Here is an 18,863-nt window from a genome sequence, read left to right on the forward strand (position 1 = left end):
AGTCAGAGGACATGGTGTCTTCTCTCTCTTCTGTTCCCTTATCTTAGCTGAGAGAGAAATAAGACAACGCCTTCCATCGCCGCAGCAGCTAGGGAAATGGAAGAAGTTTCCAGCTAAACATACAAGGGAATGGTTAGAGCTTGAGGAAATGAATGGCTGTAGATTCTCTACCATGACAGTAAAGTGTGGTAAAAAAGCAGGTTTGGGGGACAAAATAGTGAGTTCAGAATCACAGTGACAAGCAGAATAGCTTTTCTTGACGCTTCATTTAGAAAATGATACAAGTAATTCAAGCAGATAACGTCAATCTCCCATAATCTCACTACCGCTTTTTTTTTTGACACATTTCCTTTTAGTTTTTTTCCTCAGAGTTGAGATCATACCAGAGAAATAATATCGTAACTGCTTTTTCCACTTATTACATAGCAAGCACTCAATCATATTATTACCTTTTCGAGATAAAGTTTTAGTGGCTGCAATAAATTCCATCATGTGGATGTACTCTTACTTATTTAACCAGTCCTCTTGCACATGCAGTTTATTTAAAACTACCTTACTAATGCTACTGGCAACCTTGTCAGTGCTCAAACTGCTCCTACCTCAGATGACTTCCTTGAAACAGATTCTCAGAACTGAAACTATGTTGTCAAAAAGTATATATATTTTAAAAGTTCAGTGCTCTACCCCACCAAAAAAAAAAAAAAAGGTTTGACATAGTCCTGTCTATCTACTTTGCTGCAAGTCAGACCCATAGCTCAGATGTAGAACTACAGGTTTTTATCTATTGGACCAGCTGTCCTGGTTCCTGACCCTCCACACCTCCTCTGCCTCCATGTCCTGAAAGACCTCTCATGGCAGCCTGGTGACTGTCTAGTCAGAGCTCAGTGAGCGTACAAACATGTGCCTCGCCCCGGTGTCTGCAGCCTCAGCCCTACTGTCGAGATCTGACCCCTCTCAAACAACCTATGCGAACACTGAACGTCCATCTCCCTAAGGCAGGAGTCCTCATGTCCATCTACCGGAAATGAGTTGGGAAACCCAAGTCTATGCAGCAGGAGAGTTCCTGATGAGGCCTATCCTCCTGGAAGTGGCTTTTTCAGGACCCGGGGATCTGGTTAGTGGTCCCTCACCCAGGTAGAAGGGAGGAGGTGGAGCCCCTTCCTCAGTGCCATGGCAGTGGTTCAAGATTTAAGCTGAGGAAGGAATGATGCTCAAATAAATTGTTCTGCTTTAACAAAAGATCTGGGTCTAGACTACCTTTGCACCGATGTTATGTGTTGGTAACAAGGGCAACGATGCCCTCACGGCAGTTCAACCACAGCGGAGAGCCAGGGCCTATGACATGGTCTCAGAAGAAGCTTATCAGGATTACAGTTTAGACTTTGTAAGTTGGGCTATTTATAGTTATTTTATTTTTATTTCTCATCTGTCACTACTTATGGTTTAATAAAGTCCTGGTGAAGTTTTCGGTCTGTCTTACTTGTGTTAAAGGGAAATCACAGGAAGGGGGGTCAATCAGAGCTGTCAGGGGAGCAGTGCTCCCCTGGGGGCCAATGCGGCAGAGGAAATTTGAGGGAGAGAGCAAAGTTAGAGCTGTGGGGACAATCACCCTCCTTGGCTGGGCATTCTCTCTACAGTGTAAAAACCTAGAGGCAGTTAATAATTGACATGAAATAACTCCTTCAAAGAAGAAGCAGGAAATAGCTGTTTTTCTTTTCTGCTTAGCAGGTTTCTTAAAGTAAATTGGCTAGAAAATACTTTTTTTAATGGCAAGAAAAAAAAGCTAAAGGAGTTTTGATGCCAAGGAAGCATAAAGCCCAGAAAGCTAACGAGAAGTGACTGAGAGAGCCCTCTTACACAAGGGTCAACAGGTTAGCGAAAGAAGACCAAACTCAATCTTAAAATGTTATTCAGGAAGGAAAGAGGGAAAGAAACACATTATTCAAGTCTTGACTCTAGAAACCTAAGGGGCATACAGTACCACACTTCTAAGAACAAGAGTGAGATAAAATGCCTAAAACAAAGACCTGGTCTCTTTATTTGCAACTGATGTCAGATCAAGAAAATAATTTCTGTCTTCAAAGGAACATAGTTTCCTTATTTATAGAGCTGTGCTGGCTTCTGATAAATATGAGGCTATACTGGCAACACACCACAAAGACCTTAAATTTTTTGTGTATTGTGACTTCACAGAAATAAGGATGTTCACTGCAGTGCTATTCATAATAGTGAAAAACTGACAACCTTAATGGCCTTCAATTTGAGCTGGGTTAATATAAATTATGATATATCCACAAAACAGAACTTTACATCATGCTGCACAGAAATGACATCATAGAATATTAACTGACATGGAAAATATTTGGTAGTTTTAAAAGCAGGCCATAAACTGTGTGTATGAAAGGACCTCATTTTTGTAAACACATTTGTTGATAGAAAAAGCCTAACAAGATATCCATCAGAATGTTAGCAATAATTATCTCTGGGTGGTGGAGTTATGGGTGCCCTTCCTCTTTTGTACTTTGCTATATGTTCCAAGTGTTCTGCACTGAGAATGTATACTTTTATGATTAGAAAAAGCATTAAATGTTATGAAAGCAGGGTTGAAAATAAACCTAGAAAAGTGGTTTCAGAGACCTGAGACACTAATTGCTCATCTAACAGGAATCTGGTTTGAAGGGATGAGGGTGATATTCAACAGACAGCAAATCATGAGTCCCAAACTTGACTCCATTAGGTTCAAATATTTCTCCAGAGAAGAGATCCTTACCCGATCCTGTCCGCCCCACGATGCCAATCTTCTCCTTGGGTTTGATGGTGAAGGACACTTTCTTTAGGACCAGAGGGAGATTTTCTTGGTACCTCATCTCTGCATTCTCAAAGGTGACCTCTCCTTCCTGGGGCCAGTCAGGGGAGGGAGCCTTGTTCTTAATTCTGGCAGGTGCTTCCAAAGAGAGAGTCTGGGGAGAGAGAAGTGGCTGGTTCAGACTGACTATGGAGAAGTAAAAGCAGGACACCCATGGCAACCACACAGAGGCAGCTGCGGCCCTGACCGCTTGCAGTGAATGCTCATCACCAGTAAAATGGACACAGAGAGAGAACAATGGCCTCTACACTCTGCAGTTTACAATGGCTACTAAGCAGCAGCTCGGGAAGGGCAGTGTCTTTCAAGCTGCCTTCTGTCTTAAGGAATTCTTCCACAAAACTTTCCTGGAGGCCAAGGTGAGGCATGAGGCCTTCCACCCCTCTTCAGCCACAACAGTTTTTATTGGAATTCATTGAAAATATTCTCCTTGAAACAGGGTTCCATCATTTGAAAACCAATGGCCTAAACCCAAAGGAGTGAAACTAACATTTATTGGACACTTAATCAGACCCCGGCATCCTGCCTTCTCAGTCAATCCAGGAGACACAGACGCTAATCCCAACTCCACCACTAATAGCTGCAGGACCTGGATATACCACGTTTTCACTCTTTGTCTTAGTTTCTCATCTGCAAATTGTGAGGACTGGATTAGATGATTTTGGAAATCCATCCCAGCTTTAAAATGCCGTGTTTAATATAACTATTAGGTAATTTTTGTCATCAATAGTCATGCCTCATGATGCTTTAAAACTCTCTGGTGACTAGTCATGGAGCTTACAGCCTCATAGGGAAGTAAAGGCCAAAGATCACAGTACTCTGGCAGGTGGGGGTGGAGACAAGTCTAAAACTCTGTGTTGGGACAGGCATTCAGGTTGGGGACTGGCAGTGGGGAGCCAGTCCTCAGGAATGTGACTGATTTTCGCAAAGTACACTCTGTACCACAGCTGACCACCACCCTCACATTTCCAGCAAGAGAGTCATACCAACAGTGATATTAAATCAAATACTACATACCCACATGTACACCCACAAGTTGTCCACAGACCAGAGCACTGGGCCAAGACGCTCATGTATAAACATAAAGACTAGTTATTAGCAGATTTATCCAATAATTATCTGCCATTCTTTCTGATAATCATTTATAAGTTTAAGAAATACCCCATGACTGAGGGAGGCTCATTGCCAAAACAAATCAGTGCGGCCTGTCTCTGCTTGAAAATGCAGTTTACATAATATAGTAGTTCTTAGTGAAAGGGTAGTTTTTCAAAACTATGTCTGTAAGTTAACATTTTAGTTGGAATTTGGAATGTGTTCTGCCCATGCAAATAATGATATAAACGCTGATAAAGGCTCTGGGCAGTTCACAAAATAGGTAACTCCTGAGAAATGAGCTAAATGTGAGAATCCTAACTGCTCAGGACTCTGCTTCTCTCTAAAGAAAATTGCTTTCAGAGTTCCAACTAGGACACCAGCAAGACACTGCCCCATGGCAGGATGGCAAGGGTTACCGGGGGAAGGTGGGAAGAACCAGATCACCTCAGTACCAACTCAGTTAACTGGTTTCTGAACTGCGAATGCAGTTTAGAATCAGCTATAGAGCTTTTAAAACTTTAGAAGTCTGGGTCCTATCCCAGACCTACTGCATCAGAATCTTCAGAGATGAGGCCCATGTTAGTCTTTGCCTCAAGCTCCATGTGGGATTCTGATGGTCATCCCCAGTTAAGAGCAAGTGAACTAAAAAAAGAAAAATAAGAAACCCAAAAAACCAAATAAACATGGTTTTAAATAGTGTAAGGAAAATATTACATTAGTCAGCTTAACTGAATTCATGAGATTAGGAATAATTTGGAAATTAGCTGATGAACATATGTTCTCAATCAGACACGATTCACAAATATATTCAGAAAATCTTATGATATTCTCTTCTCCATTGCACACATGCTGGAGAGACTGCTGCCTCTCCTGTGGCACAAGATAAAGCAGAGAAAACAAGCATCCTCCTGGGACATTTTCTCAAGGCAGTAAAAGGGTAAAACTGTTCCATGAAAAGCCTGTAGTAGCCTGACCTTGATGTAGTGGTTGATCCTCTCGACTGAGGTGAAGCGAGCTTCTGTCTCAGATGCCAGTCTGACAGTAAACTGGAACAGCCCTGTTAACTGATAAGGAAAAACAAGAATCCAAGAAAAAATTTATTAATACACAATGGGCCAACGCGAGAAAACCTCCTTCATCTAAAGGATCACAACTCAATTATAAGAACTAACTGGGGGGGGGGGGGGTGCTTCCTAGGTGGCGCAGTGGTTAAGAATCCGCCTGCCAATGCAGGGGACGCGGGATTGAGCCCTGCTCTAGGAAGATCCCACATGCTGCGGAGCAACTAAGCCCGTGCGCCACAACTATTGAGCCTGCGCTTTAGAGCCTGTGAACCACAACTATTGAGCCCATGAGCTGCAACTACTGAAGCCCACGCTCCTAGAGCCTGTGCTCCGCAACAAGAGAAGCCACGGCAATGAGAAGCCTGCGCACCACAACGAAGAGTAGCCCCCACTCACCGCAACTAAAGAAAGCCCACGCACAGCAAAAAAGACCCAACACAGCCAATAAAATAAATAAATAAATAAATGAATAAATAAATTTATTATATAAAAAAAAAACTAACTGGGCACATGCAGCAGCTGGTTTTAGGGACCAAGTCATTTTCTAAATATTTAAGACAATGCCTAATAGCCTCCAATCAACTGCAATTCTCAATGAATGCAGGTGGCATTGTGGTACTGCTAGCACTAACTTTCCTATATCCAAAGGCTTTCCATCTGTCTTTACATTTCCAGTAACACATCTTTACATTTCCAGTAATTCAACTGTAGCTGAATAACTTCTGGGCTTCATACCTGTACCTACACCTGATGTAGCAGTCACAACAAATGGAGGTTATATCAGCCTGTGAGCAGCAGTGAGAATGCTTCCAGGAGGGTCAAATAAGAGAAATGAGGCTGGGTCAAAACTGAACGCAGAGCCTCTGTGTGCCTCAGACTGAAACACAGTATATATAACACAGATTTTAACCCCTCACCTCCAATAATCAAGTTAAGTTTGCATAACATGGACAAACATCTTTGGGTATCTGTAAAGATATACATCTCTTCTTAGGTTTCTTTTGGCTACTAATTTTTATCTTTCCAATATAGAAAAATGCCAAACACATACAAGAATAGAGATGACAGTGTAACGAACTCCCATGTATCAAACATTTATCTTAAAAACTTATCAACCTACAGCCAATATAGTTTCATCTATACCACCCCATCCTTCCATGTTATCTGGAATCAAATCCCATATAGCCAGCCTATCATTTCATCCATAAATATTCCAGCTGATAACTCTCTAAAATATAAAAGACTCTTTAAAAACAACCATTGCGGGCTTCCCTGGTGGCAAAGTGGTTAAGAATCCACCTGCCAATGCAGGGGACACGGGTTCAATCCCTGGGCCAGGAAGATCCCACATGCCATGGAACAACTAAGCCCGTGTGCCACGACTACTGAGCCTGTGCTCTAGAGCCCGTGAGTCACAACTATTGAGCCCTCGTGCTACAACTGTTGAAGCCCATGCGTCTAGAGCTTGTGCTCCACAACAAGAGAAGCCACTACAATGAGGAGCCCATGCACCACAATGAAGCGTAGCCCCTGCTCGCATCAACTAGAGAAAGCCCGTGTGCAGCAACAAAGACCCAATGCAGCCAATAAATAAAATAAATAAATAAATAAATTTATTAAAAAAAAAAAAGTAGCCCTCACTCGCTGCAACTAGAGAAAGCCTGTGTGCAGCAAAGAAGACCCAACGCAGCCAGTAACTACATAAATAAATTAAACAAAAAACAAAAAACAAAAATGAAAAAAACAACCATTGCCATATCTTACAAAAGTTAGTAATAATTCTTTAACATCTTCAGATATCTAGTCAGTACTCAAGTTCCCAATTATTCTTTGAGCTATTTGAAGACCTTCAACCATCCCTAGGGGCCACAAGGGTTTGCATACGTAACAATATTGGGAAAAACCAGAGGCCTGAAAGTAAAACACACAGAAGTACACTGAGGATATGCAATTTTTAGAAGACTAGGAAGAGGCCAGAGATGAAAGGATAGTGAAGACAGAAACCTACAATTAAGAAACAGTTTTCAAAATCGTGTTTACTTAAGAAAAAAATAGCATCTATTTTATAAACACATGCAACAGAGTTAAACCCCTTTATTCCTATATAGTCAACCTTCACTGTGCTCAAGGGATTGGTTCTAGGACTCCTGTCAATACAAAAATGCACGAATGCTCAAGTCCCTTATATAAAATGGTATAATATTTGCATCCTCCTGTGTCTTTAAGTCATCTCTAGATTAATTATAATACCTAATACAATGTAAATACTATATAAATAGTTATAAATACAATGTATTATGCAAATAGTTGCCCACCTACAGTAAATTCAGTTTTGCTTTTTGAAACAATAGAATTCTTCCCCCCAAATATTTTTGATCTGCAGTTGGTTGAACCTATGGATGTGGAACGTGTAGATATGGACTACATACCACTCCTACCCCTCTCCATCCTCCTGTCCCAGCCAAGTGCAGAGTGTTACTGCCAAAGCAGATGGGGAGAAGCTCTAGGAGTCAGAGGTAAAACAAAGGCTTAGGTCGAGTCCCCTACGAGGTCTCTCCTAGGCCAACACATGAGCAAGATGATGCCCCCGTGCCAGAGACTAACCTGGACGGCATAGGAGATGGCAAGCCCCGCATAGGCGGGGGGAATCTGCCCGTGCATGAGAACAATCATCAGCCCGGTGGTGGTGATCAGGGCGATGCTGATGAGGTCCAGCCGCACTGCCAGCCACCGCATCGCACACGTGAACAAGAAGAAAGGACTCTGGTTGTTATCCAGTAGCTCCTGGTACCTGTGAGGCAGACAGAACACCCATCAGGCAACTAAAGTACCACACAACCCTGGTCATGGAGGATGCTCTGGTGAGTTATGGGTGGAGGGCTACTACTGAAGTCCTACTGTTTGTAACCAGGAGTGTGAGATGGAAACTTAAGGAGTGCAGAGTATTCCAGGCTCCACACATAGGAGGACACGGGGGCTTTCTAGTTTTACTCTTTCAAAGAAACATATTAAAAATGCTAGAGAAAAATATCTACTTCCACAGCATAGGGAAGGCAGGAGGGAAGGGACCAAATAAAGAGGTTGCTTAAGCTTTAGAAAAATGTTTTAGGTCAGAGGTCATTTTCTCAAAGAAAGAGAGGTTACAAAGGCAAACTGCAGAAACAGCACAAGACCCCCCCCGGCCCTCCAAAAAAAAGATCTTGGACTGAACACAAGAAAGTGGAAACTATCTGCTGACACACTTGCTTCCCAAGGCCATAAAGCGAAGAACCAGGAGCAGTGAGTTAAACCAGAGCAAAAAGACCCAGACAACCTTTGTCACTACAGGAGCAAGACACCACTGTCACCAGGGGGCCTAGAAAGCAGATCATGCCCCACCTGAAGGTTTGGCGCCCACACACAATTAGAACTCCAGAGTGGGAGATCTGGGTGGGCAAATGTGCTTTGCTTTAAAAAAATCACTTTCCTCCTTACAATAAGATATGTGCACTTTAGAGAAAATTTAGAAAATGCAATAAAAGAGGAAAATGTAAAATTCCAGTACCCTCACCACTCAGCTAGAACCAGAGTTAATATTCTGCTGCACTTACTCCCAGCATTTTCTTCATTGCACTCACATTTACATGGCTATGTACATACACATGTACACGGCCAGCATGTTTTACTTTTTTTTCACTTAAAGTTAGGATGCGTTTTTCTAAATTGTTTAACCAAAACGTTCTATTTTAGAGTTCCCTTTTTAACATTAATTACTTAATTTTGGGAATGAATAATATACTCTACAGGACAGAATATTCACAAGGTATACAAAAGGTTTTATCATGAAATGCTGGTCTTTCTCCTGCCCTCCTCCAGCTACTCAGTTCCCCTTTCCAGTGACAACTATTAGTTTCTTGTGTGTCTTTTCAGAGATATTCTAAATGTTACAGATACAGACACATACTTAAAGGGAACATACCACACTCGCACATCTGTACCTTGCTCTTTCACTAATATACCTTGGAGATCATTCCTTATCAGTACCTAGAGAGTGGTCTTGTTCTTTTTAGGGGCCATATAATATTCCACTATACGGGGACACCACAGCTTTTTTAACTAGTCTTCTATTGAAGGACCTTTAGTCTAGTTCAATCTCTTGTTAACATAAATTTCCACAATGATTATGTATATGTACATAAATATCTCATACAAACAATATTCAACAGCTAAATAAAATGTCAGTCTAATGGCAATAAATATCTTTTACTATTCAAAAAATGGGAAAGTAAAAAAAAAAGCAAAACTCCATCAAATATACAGCCATTCAAAACTGAAAGCTAATAGACTCTGAATCTGTGTTTTTTGTCCTCCCATTTGCTCAGAAGGGAGTTCCACCAAGCAAGTGAATCTTAATCAGAGATCATTAAATTACTAATACTCTTAGTAATGAGCTTTATAATCCCCAATTCTGATGAAAGGCCTTTAAACTCTCACTAAATGCTAAGATGCTGGCTCCTCATCAAGCCCTCTGGCCCCCACTGAACTAACCTGTGCAGAAATTCCTGCCCTTTGTTGTAGGCATGGATGGTGGCAAGGCCCTGTATGCTGGATGTGATGTGGGAGAGGAAAGGTGACTGTGTGAGATTGTCCAGACGCTTCAACTCTCGGATCAGGACCCTGGAGGGAGAATGAGTTCTGTGTCAGAGGGGTGGACTAACAACTCTGGCTTCATTCTTTCCCCTGGAAGACACGAAGACTTCCTGTTTACCTGGAGACAATGTGCAGAACTGAAAAGAGGATGACGAGGGGCCCCACTGCCACGAGGAACCACGGGAAAACTCCCGCGATCATTCCAACACAGAAGAACACCAGGATGACGTTCTGGATGAACATCTCAGCCTGGAACGGCAGGCGCACATCAACTGGGGAAACCGTAAAGGAACACGTCAGGTGCTGGGATCCACAAACAGGGAAAATGGAATTTTTAATTTCCCCAAATTTTTAAAAAACAAAAAGAGGTTCCCTAAAATCCCTATCTGAAATTTGTGATTTTTGCCTTTTAAACACTCTGATCAAAGAAAAATATGGAAATCTGATCGCTTTGATTTTTCTTGTCCCAAGAGCATTTAAGTGATCTTTCTCCTCTGTGCCCTCTTTTTGGCTCACTATGCTGCCCAACCCCTTTAAACATTTCTTCCACTTTGCAAAGTAACATATGCTTGTTGTAAAATATTTGGAAAATAAAAATACGCAAAAAAAATTAAAGTCTTTATTCTTATCAATACCAATGAACTGCTGCTAACATTTAAGAGATTTTTCATCATGGACAATTTTAAACATACACAAAAGCTGAAAGAGTATAGAATCTCCAATAGTTATCAACATCTACTTCACCGTTTTTTGGATATCTCCTCCCCCCACCTATGGTTCATGCAAATCTGAGGCACGCTGATATCGATTTTTTTTTCCAGTCTTTTTTCTATTTGTGTGTGTGTGTGTGTGTGTGTGTGTGTGTGAGTTTAACAGAAACGGGATCATGTCGTGCACATGCGTATCACTGTTCTGCGTATCAGTGATGGTTTTGACCCCTAGCTACCTCTGGCAATGGCTTTGCACTGGCCTATCAATATTCAAAACAAACTCCTATGGAGGCAGCACAGCACAGTAGTTAAAACCATGAGCTCTGGGTCAAAAAGATCTGGGCTCAATTTCGAGCTTGTTATTTCACAGCTGTGTGATCTTGAGCAAGTTATTTAACCTTTCTAGACATCAGCTTTCCCATATACTCAGTGGGGGAATGACACCCACACCTCCCAGGGCTGCTTCGAGGATTAGGGTGATGCATGGAGAGCGCTCGGCACTGCTTGTTATACAGGGAGCCCTCAATAAATGTCAGGCAGCATCGCCATCACTATGGACTATGGGAGTGGAGCTGACCCTTGAACAGCATGGGGCTTAGGGACACAGACCCTGTACACAGTCAAAAATCCACATATAACTTAAGTTGGCCTCCATGGACTTGGGTCCTCACCCGCAGTTCCACATCCGCAGATTCAGCCACCCCGCTGTTCAAGGGTCACCTGTATTGAAGTTCTGGCGCTGGCACAGCCCATGAAGCACCCAGTGTCCAGCAAACCTGTCAGAGGTCGTGGGTGTCCAGGAACCTATGCACTGCCCACAAGTACATATGCGTTTTGGACACTCAGGTGCCCCTGTCCGAAGCCTCTTTGCTAATTCAGTCCTCTGAACTGGTTTTCAGTTTAAATAAGATCAAATAAGAACTCAGAGGAAAGGTGAAAAAGCAGATAGGTTCTCAGCCTAAAGAGAAGTTGCAACGTGGAGAAAATGCCAAAACCAAAATGTTCTTGATGCAAACATCGACAGCCACTGTGATCTGGGAAGCAGTAAGGAATACCTTCATCCATGTCTTTGGAAAACCTGTTGAGAATCCTCCCCGTGGGGGTAGTGTCAAAAAACTTCATAGGGCTGCGAAGGATCCTTCGGAAAAGCTCGTCGTGGAGCCGGGAAGAGGCTCGCAATGTGCCCTGAGGGGCAGAGCACAGAGTGATCAGAGACCCAGACTCAGGCAGGCCCAGTTCCCACTGCACGGGCCACAACTCCACATGACATCCATGCCCAAAGCCAGAGAAGGGCAAATGGCCACGGAGGAGGGAGGTGGTTAATAGGAAAAGGCTGAGGCTGATGGGATGTGAGGACCATCCTGCTTCAAAGGAGCTCCCCGACTCAGAATAAACCCTAAATGCCAGGCAGAACCCTGACCACACAGCCACCGGGGAGAGGAGGAGGAGAGGCCCCTGGTGCCTACCTTGACAAAGACCACTCCACGAATGGCTTTCAGCATCAGCATCACCGCCATGGAGAGGGCGTAGATGCTGGCATAGTAGTGCATCAGAGGATTGTCCTTCATGCTGTTGCTCACAGACGTCCTGTTTTCTTGAGTCACTGTGGTGTTCTGTTTGGAGGCAAGGGTCTGTGAGGCAAGACTCCCAGGGACTGCCAGAAACCCCTCGTCAGGGCCATTCTTGGCTCAAGGGAGCATACAGGATAAAGACTCTGGGACCTGCCTGAGGCAAACACAAGGCAGGCTTTGCCCCGCTCCCTCTCTCTTTCTCATGATGAGAGCAGACAGCCTACAGGTGTGCTACTGATAAGCTCTACTGCTCCGTGAGTTGGTCAGGGAGCAATTCTCTGGTGAGGTTACATTAGGGACTCATCTCTTTTACTCTGGGTAATCTTTGTTCATTGCTTCTTCTAACTGAAAACTAGAGCAGTTTCCCTAGGAAGAGCCAGAGAATACGGAGAGATGGCCACATAATTAGACATATAATCTTCCCATTAATGAGGAACCTTACCCCACTTCCTTGCTTGATCCAGTAACTCAACCACCAGTTGCTGAAGGCGGTGCTACCCACGTTCAGCATGAAAAGGGACAGAATGACCAGGAATGCCAAGGGGCCCCCAGCAGCCTGGATGTAGACACCATATACTGACCAGGGCACGGAACCCTGCCCCTTCTCTTCCATTTGCACGAGCCGCCCTAGGTAGGGAAAAAAGAAACACAAACTCAGAAAGGAAAAGCTGCTTTTCCAAAACTAAGTCACCTGTAGAAGAGCAGAATCACAGAGAGCCTACAGTTTCACAGAGCTCCAGATTAGAATTATTTCTCCTTCACCAGGAGAATTCATTTATCCATGTAACATTTACTAAGCACCAACTATGAACCAGGCCCAGAATGAAGCCCTGAAGCAGTAAGGAAGATTAAGACCAGATCCTTGCCCTGGAGATCTGGCTCAGATCATCCTTCCACAGTCTAGCAGGAGAAACAGGTAAATAAATACATAATTATAATAAAATGTGCGAACGCCAATGCTACAGCTAGAGCTATTTGCAGGGCAGCATGGGAACAGGAAATGCACCTAACCTAGTTGGGGGAGCTGAGAGGGGCTTAGCAAGGAGTTTTCAGTGAGGACTTTCTATGTAGTCCATATTGTGTCTTTTGTTTTTTTTCTGGCCGTGCTGTGCGGCTTGTGTGATTTTAGTTCCCCAACCAGGGATTGAACGCGGGCCCTTGGCAGTGAAAGTTCAGAGCCCTAACCGCTGGACCGCCAGGGAATTCCCCATACTGTGTCTTGAAAGGTAAGCCGGAGTCAGCCAGATGGGGAAATGATGGGCACAGGTGTGGGGAAACAGCAAATCGGTATACACAGATACCCAATTCCGAGGGGCTGCAACATCCTGTGCACCTAAGAAGTGGCAGGAGACAAGGCTGATTAAACAGGCTGTGGTCAGAGGATAAAGGCACTTGAACTTTATCCTTCAGACTAGAACTTCTCAAGAGAATGGGCTACAGGGGTGTAGAGACTTGACTCACCAGCCCTACTGCACTAGGTGGGCCTGGGGAGGCCAGACCAGCCACCTCAGGCAGCCTCTTCCATGCATCCCAGGGTCTCACACAAATAGTGGCATTTTCTGTGTGTGCCATATCAGGAAAAAGATTAGAAAATGCTGCTTTGAAATTGGGAGGCCACTGAAAGGCCTCAGGCAGCAAAGTTGGCTGGTCTCCCGTTTTTAACTAGATCTCTCAGCTGTGCATGTGGAGGACAGATTTAAAAAGAGGCAGCTGTAACAGTCTGGGTAGGCGATGAAAAAAGGCCAGAACCAGGGTCACGGCAATGGGGATGGAGTTTCAGGAGATAAATTCAGTAGGACAGGGTGACTGGCTGTGAGACGAGGAAAGATTCAATGATATTTCCTAGGGGCTCCCTGGGCTGGTCAGGTGATTGATGCTGACAGGAGAATACAGGGAAACAGCCCCACAGGAAGCCTCTGTCTCTTTATCACATGTGATGTGTAATTATCTTGGAACAAGCCACATGTGCCCTGAGCACTTTGTGATGTGAGACTCCAGGTTAGTGGCTATGTAAATAAGGACAAATGTCTTCTAAAGACATTCTATTTTTTTATACTGCCTGTGGCAGGAACTGACAGATGTCTCAGGCTTCTGTGCTGTGTCTGCTTTGTGCTTGTGAGTCAGGCATCTCAAATCACACCTGAATTCAAACACTCATATGTGGCTTATTAAAAGAAATAGGCACGGAGTGGTAAATCAGGATGGTCAACTCCTAACACCAAATGTCTGCTGCAGTTTTAAGAACCAGGAAATGAAAACAGCAGTAGCAAATCCAGGAAAGGTCCTGGATTCAACACGTCAGGTGAGGAGCTGACACAACAGAAAGAACTTTAAAATGGGACCGCATTTTATTTATTCTTATTTTTATCCTTTGCAAGCTGACATGAAGCTTAAAGTTCACAAAAGTGAAAATGCCTAAGGTATTGCAAATAGCTTTTCTAATTCCCAAGGTTTGCTTCAGTTGATAAGATAAAGGGTTAAAAAAACAGGACCAAGGACTCTGGATAAGAAAGTCAAGTAGGAAAAACCTTGGCTGTAACTCTTCACCACAGCCCTGCTGCAGTCTGCTTGGGACAAGCCGAGGAGTGTATCATTGTAACAGCAGAGGTTCTGAGGATGTAGGCATTCTTAGAGCTGGCATGCCTCTGCTCTGGTTGGCATGACTTTTAAGGAGCAGAGATGAATCACAGGGAAGAAACGTACACTTCTACCCACAATTCAATTTTTCCTTAGTCAAGATGACTCAGCTATAACCACCTACACCTCACCTCTCACCCTGCACAGCCAGAGAAAGCATGGGTTTAAAGGTCATTCTTATCGCCTTAAGCAAACAGAAGGTGCCTCATGGTCTCCCAATAATCATACAAGAATTTTCTTATTCTAGAAATATAAGGCCAGGTGCTCTACAGCACACAATGTTGTACAATTCATCAAACAGCATGAATTACCACACGGCGTAATTTCTGATAAACTTTAATGACGCACTGTCCACCATCTTTCTGTGCTGCCACATTGGTGCACATGAACACCCTGGCTGGCTGATGCTCTCAAGAGCATCATCAATGCCCCAAAGAGAGGCAAATGCCAGGTTCTTATTAGGCCACGCTCCAAAGTCATCACCTGGTTTCTAACTGTAATGGGGAAGCATGATTATATTGGCAAATTTAACTGATGATCACAGGGCTGGGGAAATTGATGTGACCTTCACAGGCAGGTTAAACAAGTGTGAGGGATCAGCCCCAGATTTGATGGGCAACTCAAAGATGTAGAAAAATGGCAGCTCCCATCCCATCAGTTTGGTTTCATTGTACTGACAACCTCAGCTGGCATCATGGACCATGGAAAAACAAGTGTGTGAAAACACACTGGAAGGAAAACCATGGGATCCTTCTTCCAGGGATGTAATACATACGTGCAAACAAAATGCCTCAATGGAAAACAAAAACAAACAAAAAACGTTAATGACAAATCTCAAAAAAGTTCATTACCTTCCTCTGGCTTCACTGCTTTCTCCTTCTTTACTGATCCTGTCTTAGGACCCTTGTCTTGTGTTTTCTTCTGTGAGCCACTGGTCTCCTTTTTTGAATTAATCTAATTAAAAAAAAAAAGTGTCTCCAGTCATCATGATATGGCCATTTAGACAAACGTCCAAAGGACATCTCAGCGAATCATCCATCAAACTGCTGCTCTTATTGAAAAGAGACACATCCAACTTCTTAACAGTTAATTTCTGTAACTTTCCCAACTCCTTAAATCTTTGAGATCTGGGTTCCTACCCTGTTATTCCACTGACACTGCTCTCCCCAGAGTCACTGAGGACCTACACTCCAAACACAGTACCTTTATGTTGTTCTCATCTACTCCAACTTGTCCAGTGTTTGCATTGGGGTCACTTCCATTCTTTCCATCTCTATCCCCACAGCACTAAATCAGACCATATATCTGACTGCTACCATGGGATAAACTCCCATTTCTCAGCCTGCTTTTGCAACACCTCCTCATTCTGGCCCTGGCCTAGCCATGCCTTATATCTCACTGCCGATTCTCACTTCTGGACTTTTATCCACACTGCTTCTTCACTTGGGATGCTCCCTCTCCTCTCCCAACTCAGTCACAGTTGTCCCCATTCAGATGGTTTCAAACCTCAATCTTCCCTGAGGCAACTTAACACTCCTCTAGAATAAAGTGCACCCTCCCCTGTTCTCCCAGGCACTTGTTAGTACTTTTACAGCATGTTGCTACATGTGTGACCCAGACTGTTGTAACAGTCCCCTGTATGAGCACAGGAGTATTGGTCTTCCCTAGAAGACTGCGAGTCTCTTAAAGACAGAGACAATGTCTCATGGTTATAACCTACACAGGGCCTAGCACACAGAACTGCCCACAATAGGGCACACCGGGACCTATGAAACATGCATCAAATTGAACCCGAGATAACAGAAACTACTTCATGCTCTCCTTTCCAAGTTCCTCTTACATCCTTACACAGAAAATTCTCTTAACACAGTTTACTACATTTAATTCTATGTCATACTCAGCCTCATGACCCCAGTTTGCTCTCCAGCTAGACTTTAAATGGACAGTGAAATAAAAAATCAGAAAATAACATAAAATTTAGAACTGCATCTGGAACACAAGATAGGACTCTAAATTTTATATTTACTGCAGTGCATGAATAAACGCACTCTCTAAAGAGAAAATTACTACTTGTTGACCACTGACCGAGGCAAGAACATTACATATTCCTTCATTTAATCAACGCACCAACTCTAAGAGGCAAGTGCCACTCCCATTTTTAAGATGAGGAAACTGAGGCTCAGGAAAGTGAAGTGATATACTGAAAGCACACTCCTCCACTCAACACACTGCCTCTCAATATTCCTTTGCTCCTTGGACCTTTCATGTTTTAGCCTCTCTCCCTGTCATTTTCCCCTCCATGTCTGCAGTGAGGAGGAAATCATCTGAAGAGCCTAAAGTACCATAAGAGTCACAGGGAGAGATCATAAAATCCAAATCTGGATCAGTTACAGCAGTTACTGATGACATTAGCAATGTCTGAGTTATATCAAAAGGCCTAAAACACATTATCAACGAGTTGTACTGAACCTGAAATCAAATAGGATGACACCCAAACACTGAAGTAAGATTCCCAGAAAAGGTCCCAATAACTTTCTGGTTTCATCCTTCTCAATATCAAAATGACCTAGTAGCTAAGAAGCAGCTTTTAGTCCAGCCTGAGTGAACTCCGAGGACACAAGGTGATCAGAGAATCAATCTGATTGATTTAAAAGGTCATTACAAGCGCAGGCTGACAAGAAGGAGGAACAAGCTCTCTGGCTAGCTCTAACTAAGTATGCCCTTGTGTTTGCCTAACTCAGAGCCCAGAGGGAGTGACCATCTTTCCATGTTGCTGCAGGAGGCAGGGAAGCACAGCAGAAGGAGCACTTTGGAGTTGAACCGACCTTTTCAGCAAGCTGTTTAACCCTTCTGAGCCTCCATTTCCTCAGCTGTAAAAGTCGCGGATACTCATATTTTGCCACAGAGCTCTGTTGAAATGGCTAAACAGGATGACGTCTATAAAGTGCCTAATCCGGCAACTGGGACACAGCTGGTGCTGGTTAATGAGTGCCAGAGAGGATCATCCTCAAATGCGTGTCTCTTCCCTGCCACCTTGTTCATTTGATTATTAAGAAAGTAGCTTCCTAATGTTTCAATTAAGATTTGATGGAGTTTATGAACCTAAGTTTTGACTGAATAATAGCACATGCTGAGCCCACGTCCTTCCACTTGTCATTGCCTTACTGATAAATTCTCAGTGGCAGAAGACCTCAGTTCTCTAGCCCCACAGTCATGCCCTCCTAGGATAGAACCAGTATGTGGACTAAAGCACAGAAGTCTGATCACCAGAAAACAGGGCCCCTGCCAACAAGACACAGACAATGAGTTCAGCTGAGATCTCTCCATCACTCACTATGTCTCTCCTGCTGGAAAGACACACGCACACACACAAACACACACGCATGCACACCACGCAAATCTTACCTCAACTGGGGGTGTCTCTCCCAGCAACAGGTTATTAAAAATAGTAGCATAATCACCATTTAGATTCATCAGTTCCTCGTGGGTGCCTCTTTCTGTAATACAGCCTTCTTTCATGAAGATCACTTCATCACAGTCAGCCAGGTACTGGAGACAAAGACAGGGACAACATAGTGTGGCTGATAGTCACACAAATACATCCAAACGCCGGTACCTTAGTTCAGCGGTTCTCATCTGGAGGTGACTGAGCCCCGCAGGGGACACGGTAATATCTGGAGACATTTTTGTCGTTACAGTTGGGGAGAGGGGGTACTACTGCCATCTGGTGGATAGAGGCCAGGGATGCACAGGGCAACCCCCCACAAAAGGGAGCTCTCCGGTCCCCAAACCCTATAGTGCTAAGACTCAGAACACTTGCTTTAGTTTATCCTGCTTCGTGATGTAGCTCAAAAACCAGTTCCTCCAGTTTTTGACATAAATCTGCTGATGAAGCCACACAAGCCTTGCATTAAACTTCACATCCCTTCACTGCACTCACAAGTACACATAATTACAGTCTTTCTGTGGCAGAATGAGGAGTTAGCCCCCCAAACCTGACAACATATGCAAAGCAGATGGCAACATCCCTGAGCTGCTCTCTGAAGTGGCTGCTTGTCACGGAATGACAGAGGGAGAAGAACCTGTTTTCCTTAAACAGTTCCCACTCACATATAGATGTTAACACAACGCTTTCCAAACTATCCCATACCCAAACTCCATTTTCAGCCTGTTCCTCTCAGCCCTTTTACTTACTCATTTACATGCAGAAGCTAACATGCTCCAAGGATCTCTGATTCAGATGGCCATCTGGTATAACAAGCTTTATTGGTACAATGGGACAGGGAGCTATTTG

At 43.6% G+C, this 18,863-nt stretch overlaps 1 protein-coding gene and 1 pseudogene across 13 annotated transcripts in view; one reads left to right on the forward strand and one right to left on the reverse strand.

Annotated features, from left to right (window-relative positions):
- The window catches only part of ABCC5 (ATP binding cassette subfamily C member 5), a 188,660-nt gene that overhangs the window by 14,535 nt on the left and 155,262 nt on the right, over window positions 1–18,863 (reverse strand). For 12 of the 13 annotated variants that reach the window (XM_057739769.1, XM_057739768.1, XM_057739770.1 and 9 more), the window contains 10 exons: window positions 17,975–18,118; window positions 15,421–15,523; window positions 12,375–12,559; window positions 11,828–11,974; window positions 11,417–11,546; window positions 9,770–9,923; window positions 9,550–9,678; window positions 7,627–7,813; window positions 4,933–5,022; window positions 2,771–2,960 (listed from right to left, as the gene is read on the reverse strand). In XM_057739769.1, coding sequence (XP_057595752.1) covers window positions 2,771–2,960; window positions 4,933–5,022; window positions 7,627–7,813; window positions 9,550–9,678; window positions 9,770–9,923; window positions 11,417–11,546; window positions 11,828–11,974; window positions 12,375–12,559; window positions 15,421–15,523; window positions 17,975–18,118 — 1,459 coding nt within the window. Of the gene's footprint in view, window positions 1–2,770; window positions 2,961–4,932; window positions 5,023–7,626; window positions 7,814–9,549; window positions 9,679–9,769; window positions 9,924–11,416; window positions 11,547–11,827; window positions 11,975–12,374; window positions 12,560–15,420; window positions 15,524–17,974; window positions 18,616–18,863 lie in introns of those variants that run through there. The other variant, XM_057739781.1, reaches the window with a different exon arrangement.
- On the forward strand, window positions 14,909–15,329 carry LOC130855510 (40S ribosomal protein S15a-like; annotated as a pseudogene).

Source organism: Hippopotamus amphibius, chromosome 6, assembly GCF_030028045.1.
Source record: "Hippopotamus amphibius kiboko isolate mHipAmp2 chromosome 6, mHipAmp2.hap2, whole genome shotgun sequence".
Classification (NCBI taxonomy): Eukaryota; Metazoa; Chordata; class Mammalia; order Artiodactyla; family Hippopotamidae; genus Hippopotamus; species Hippopotamus amphibius.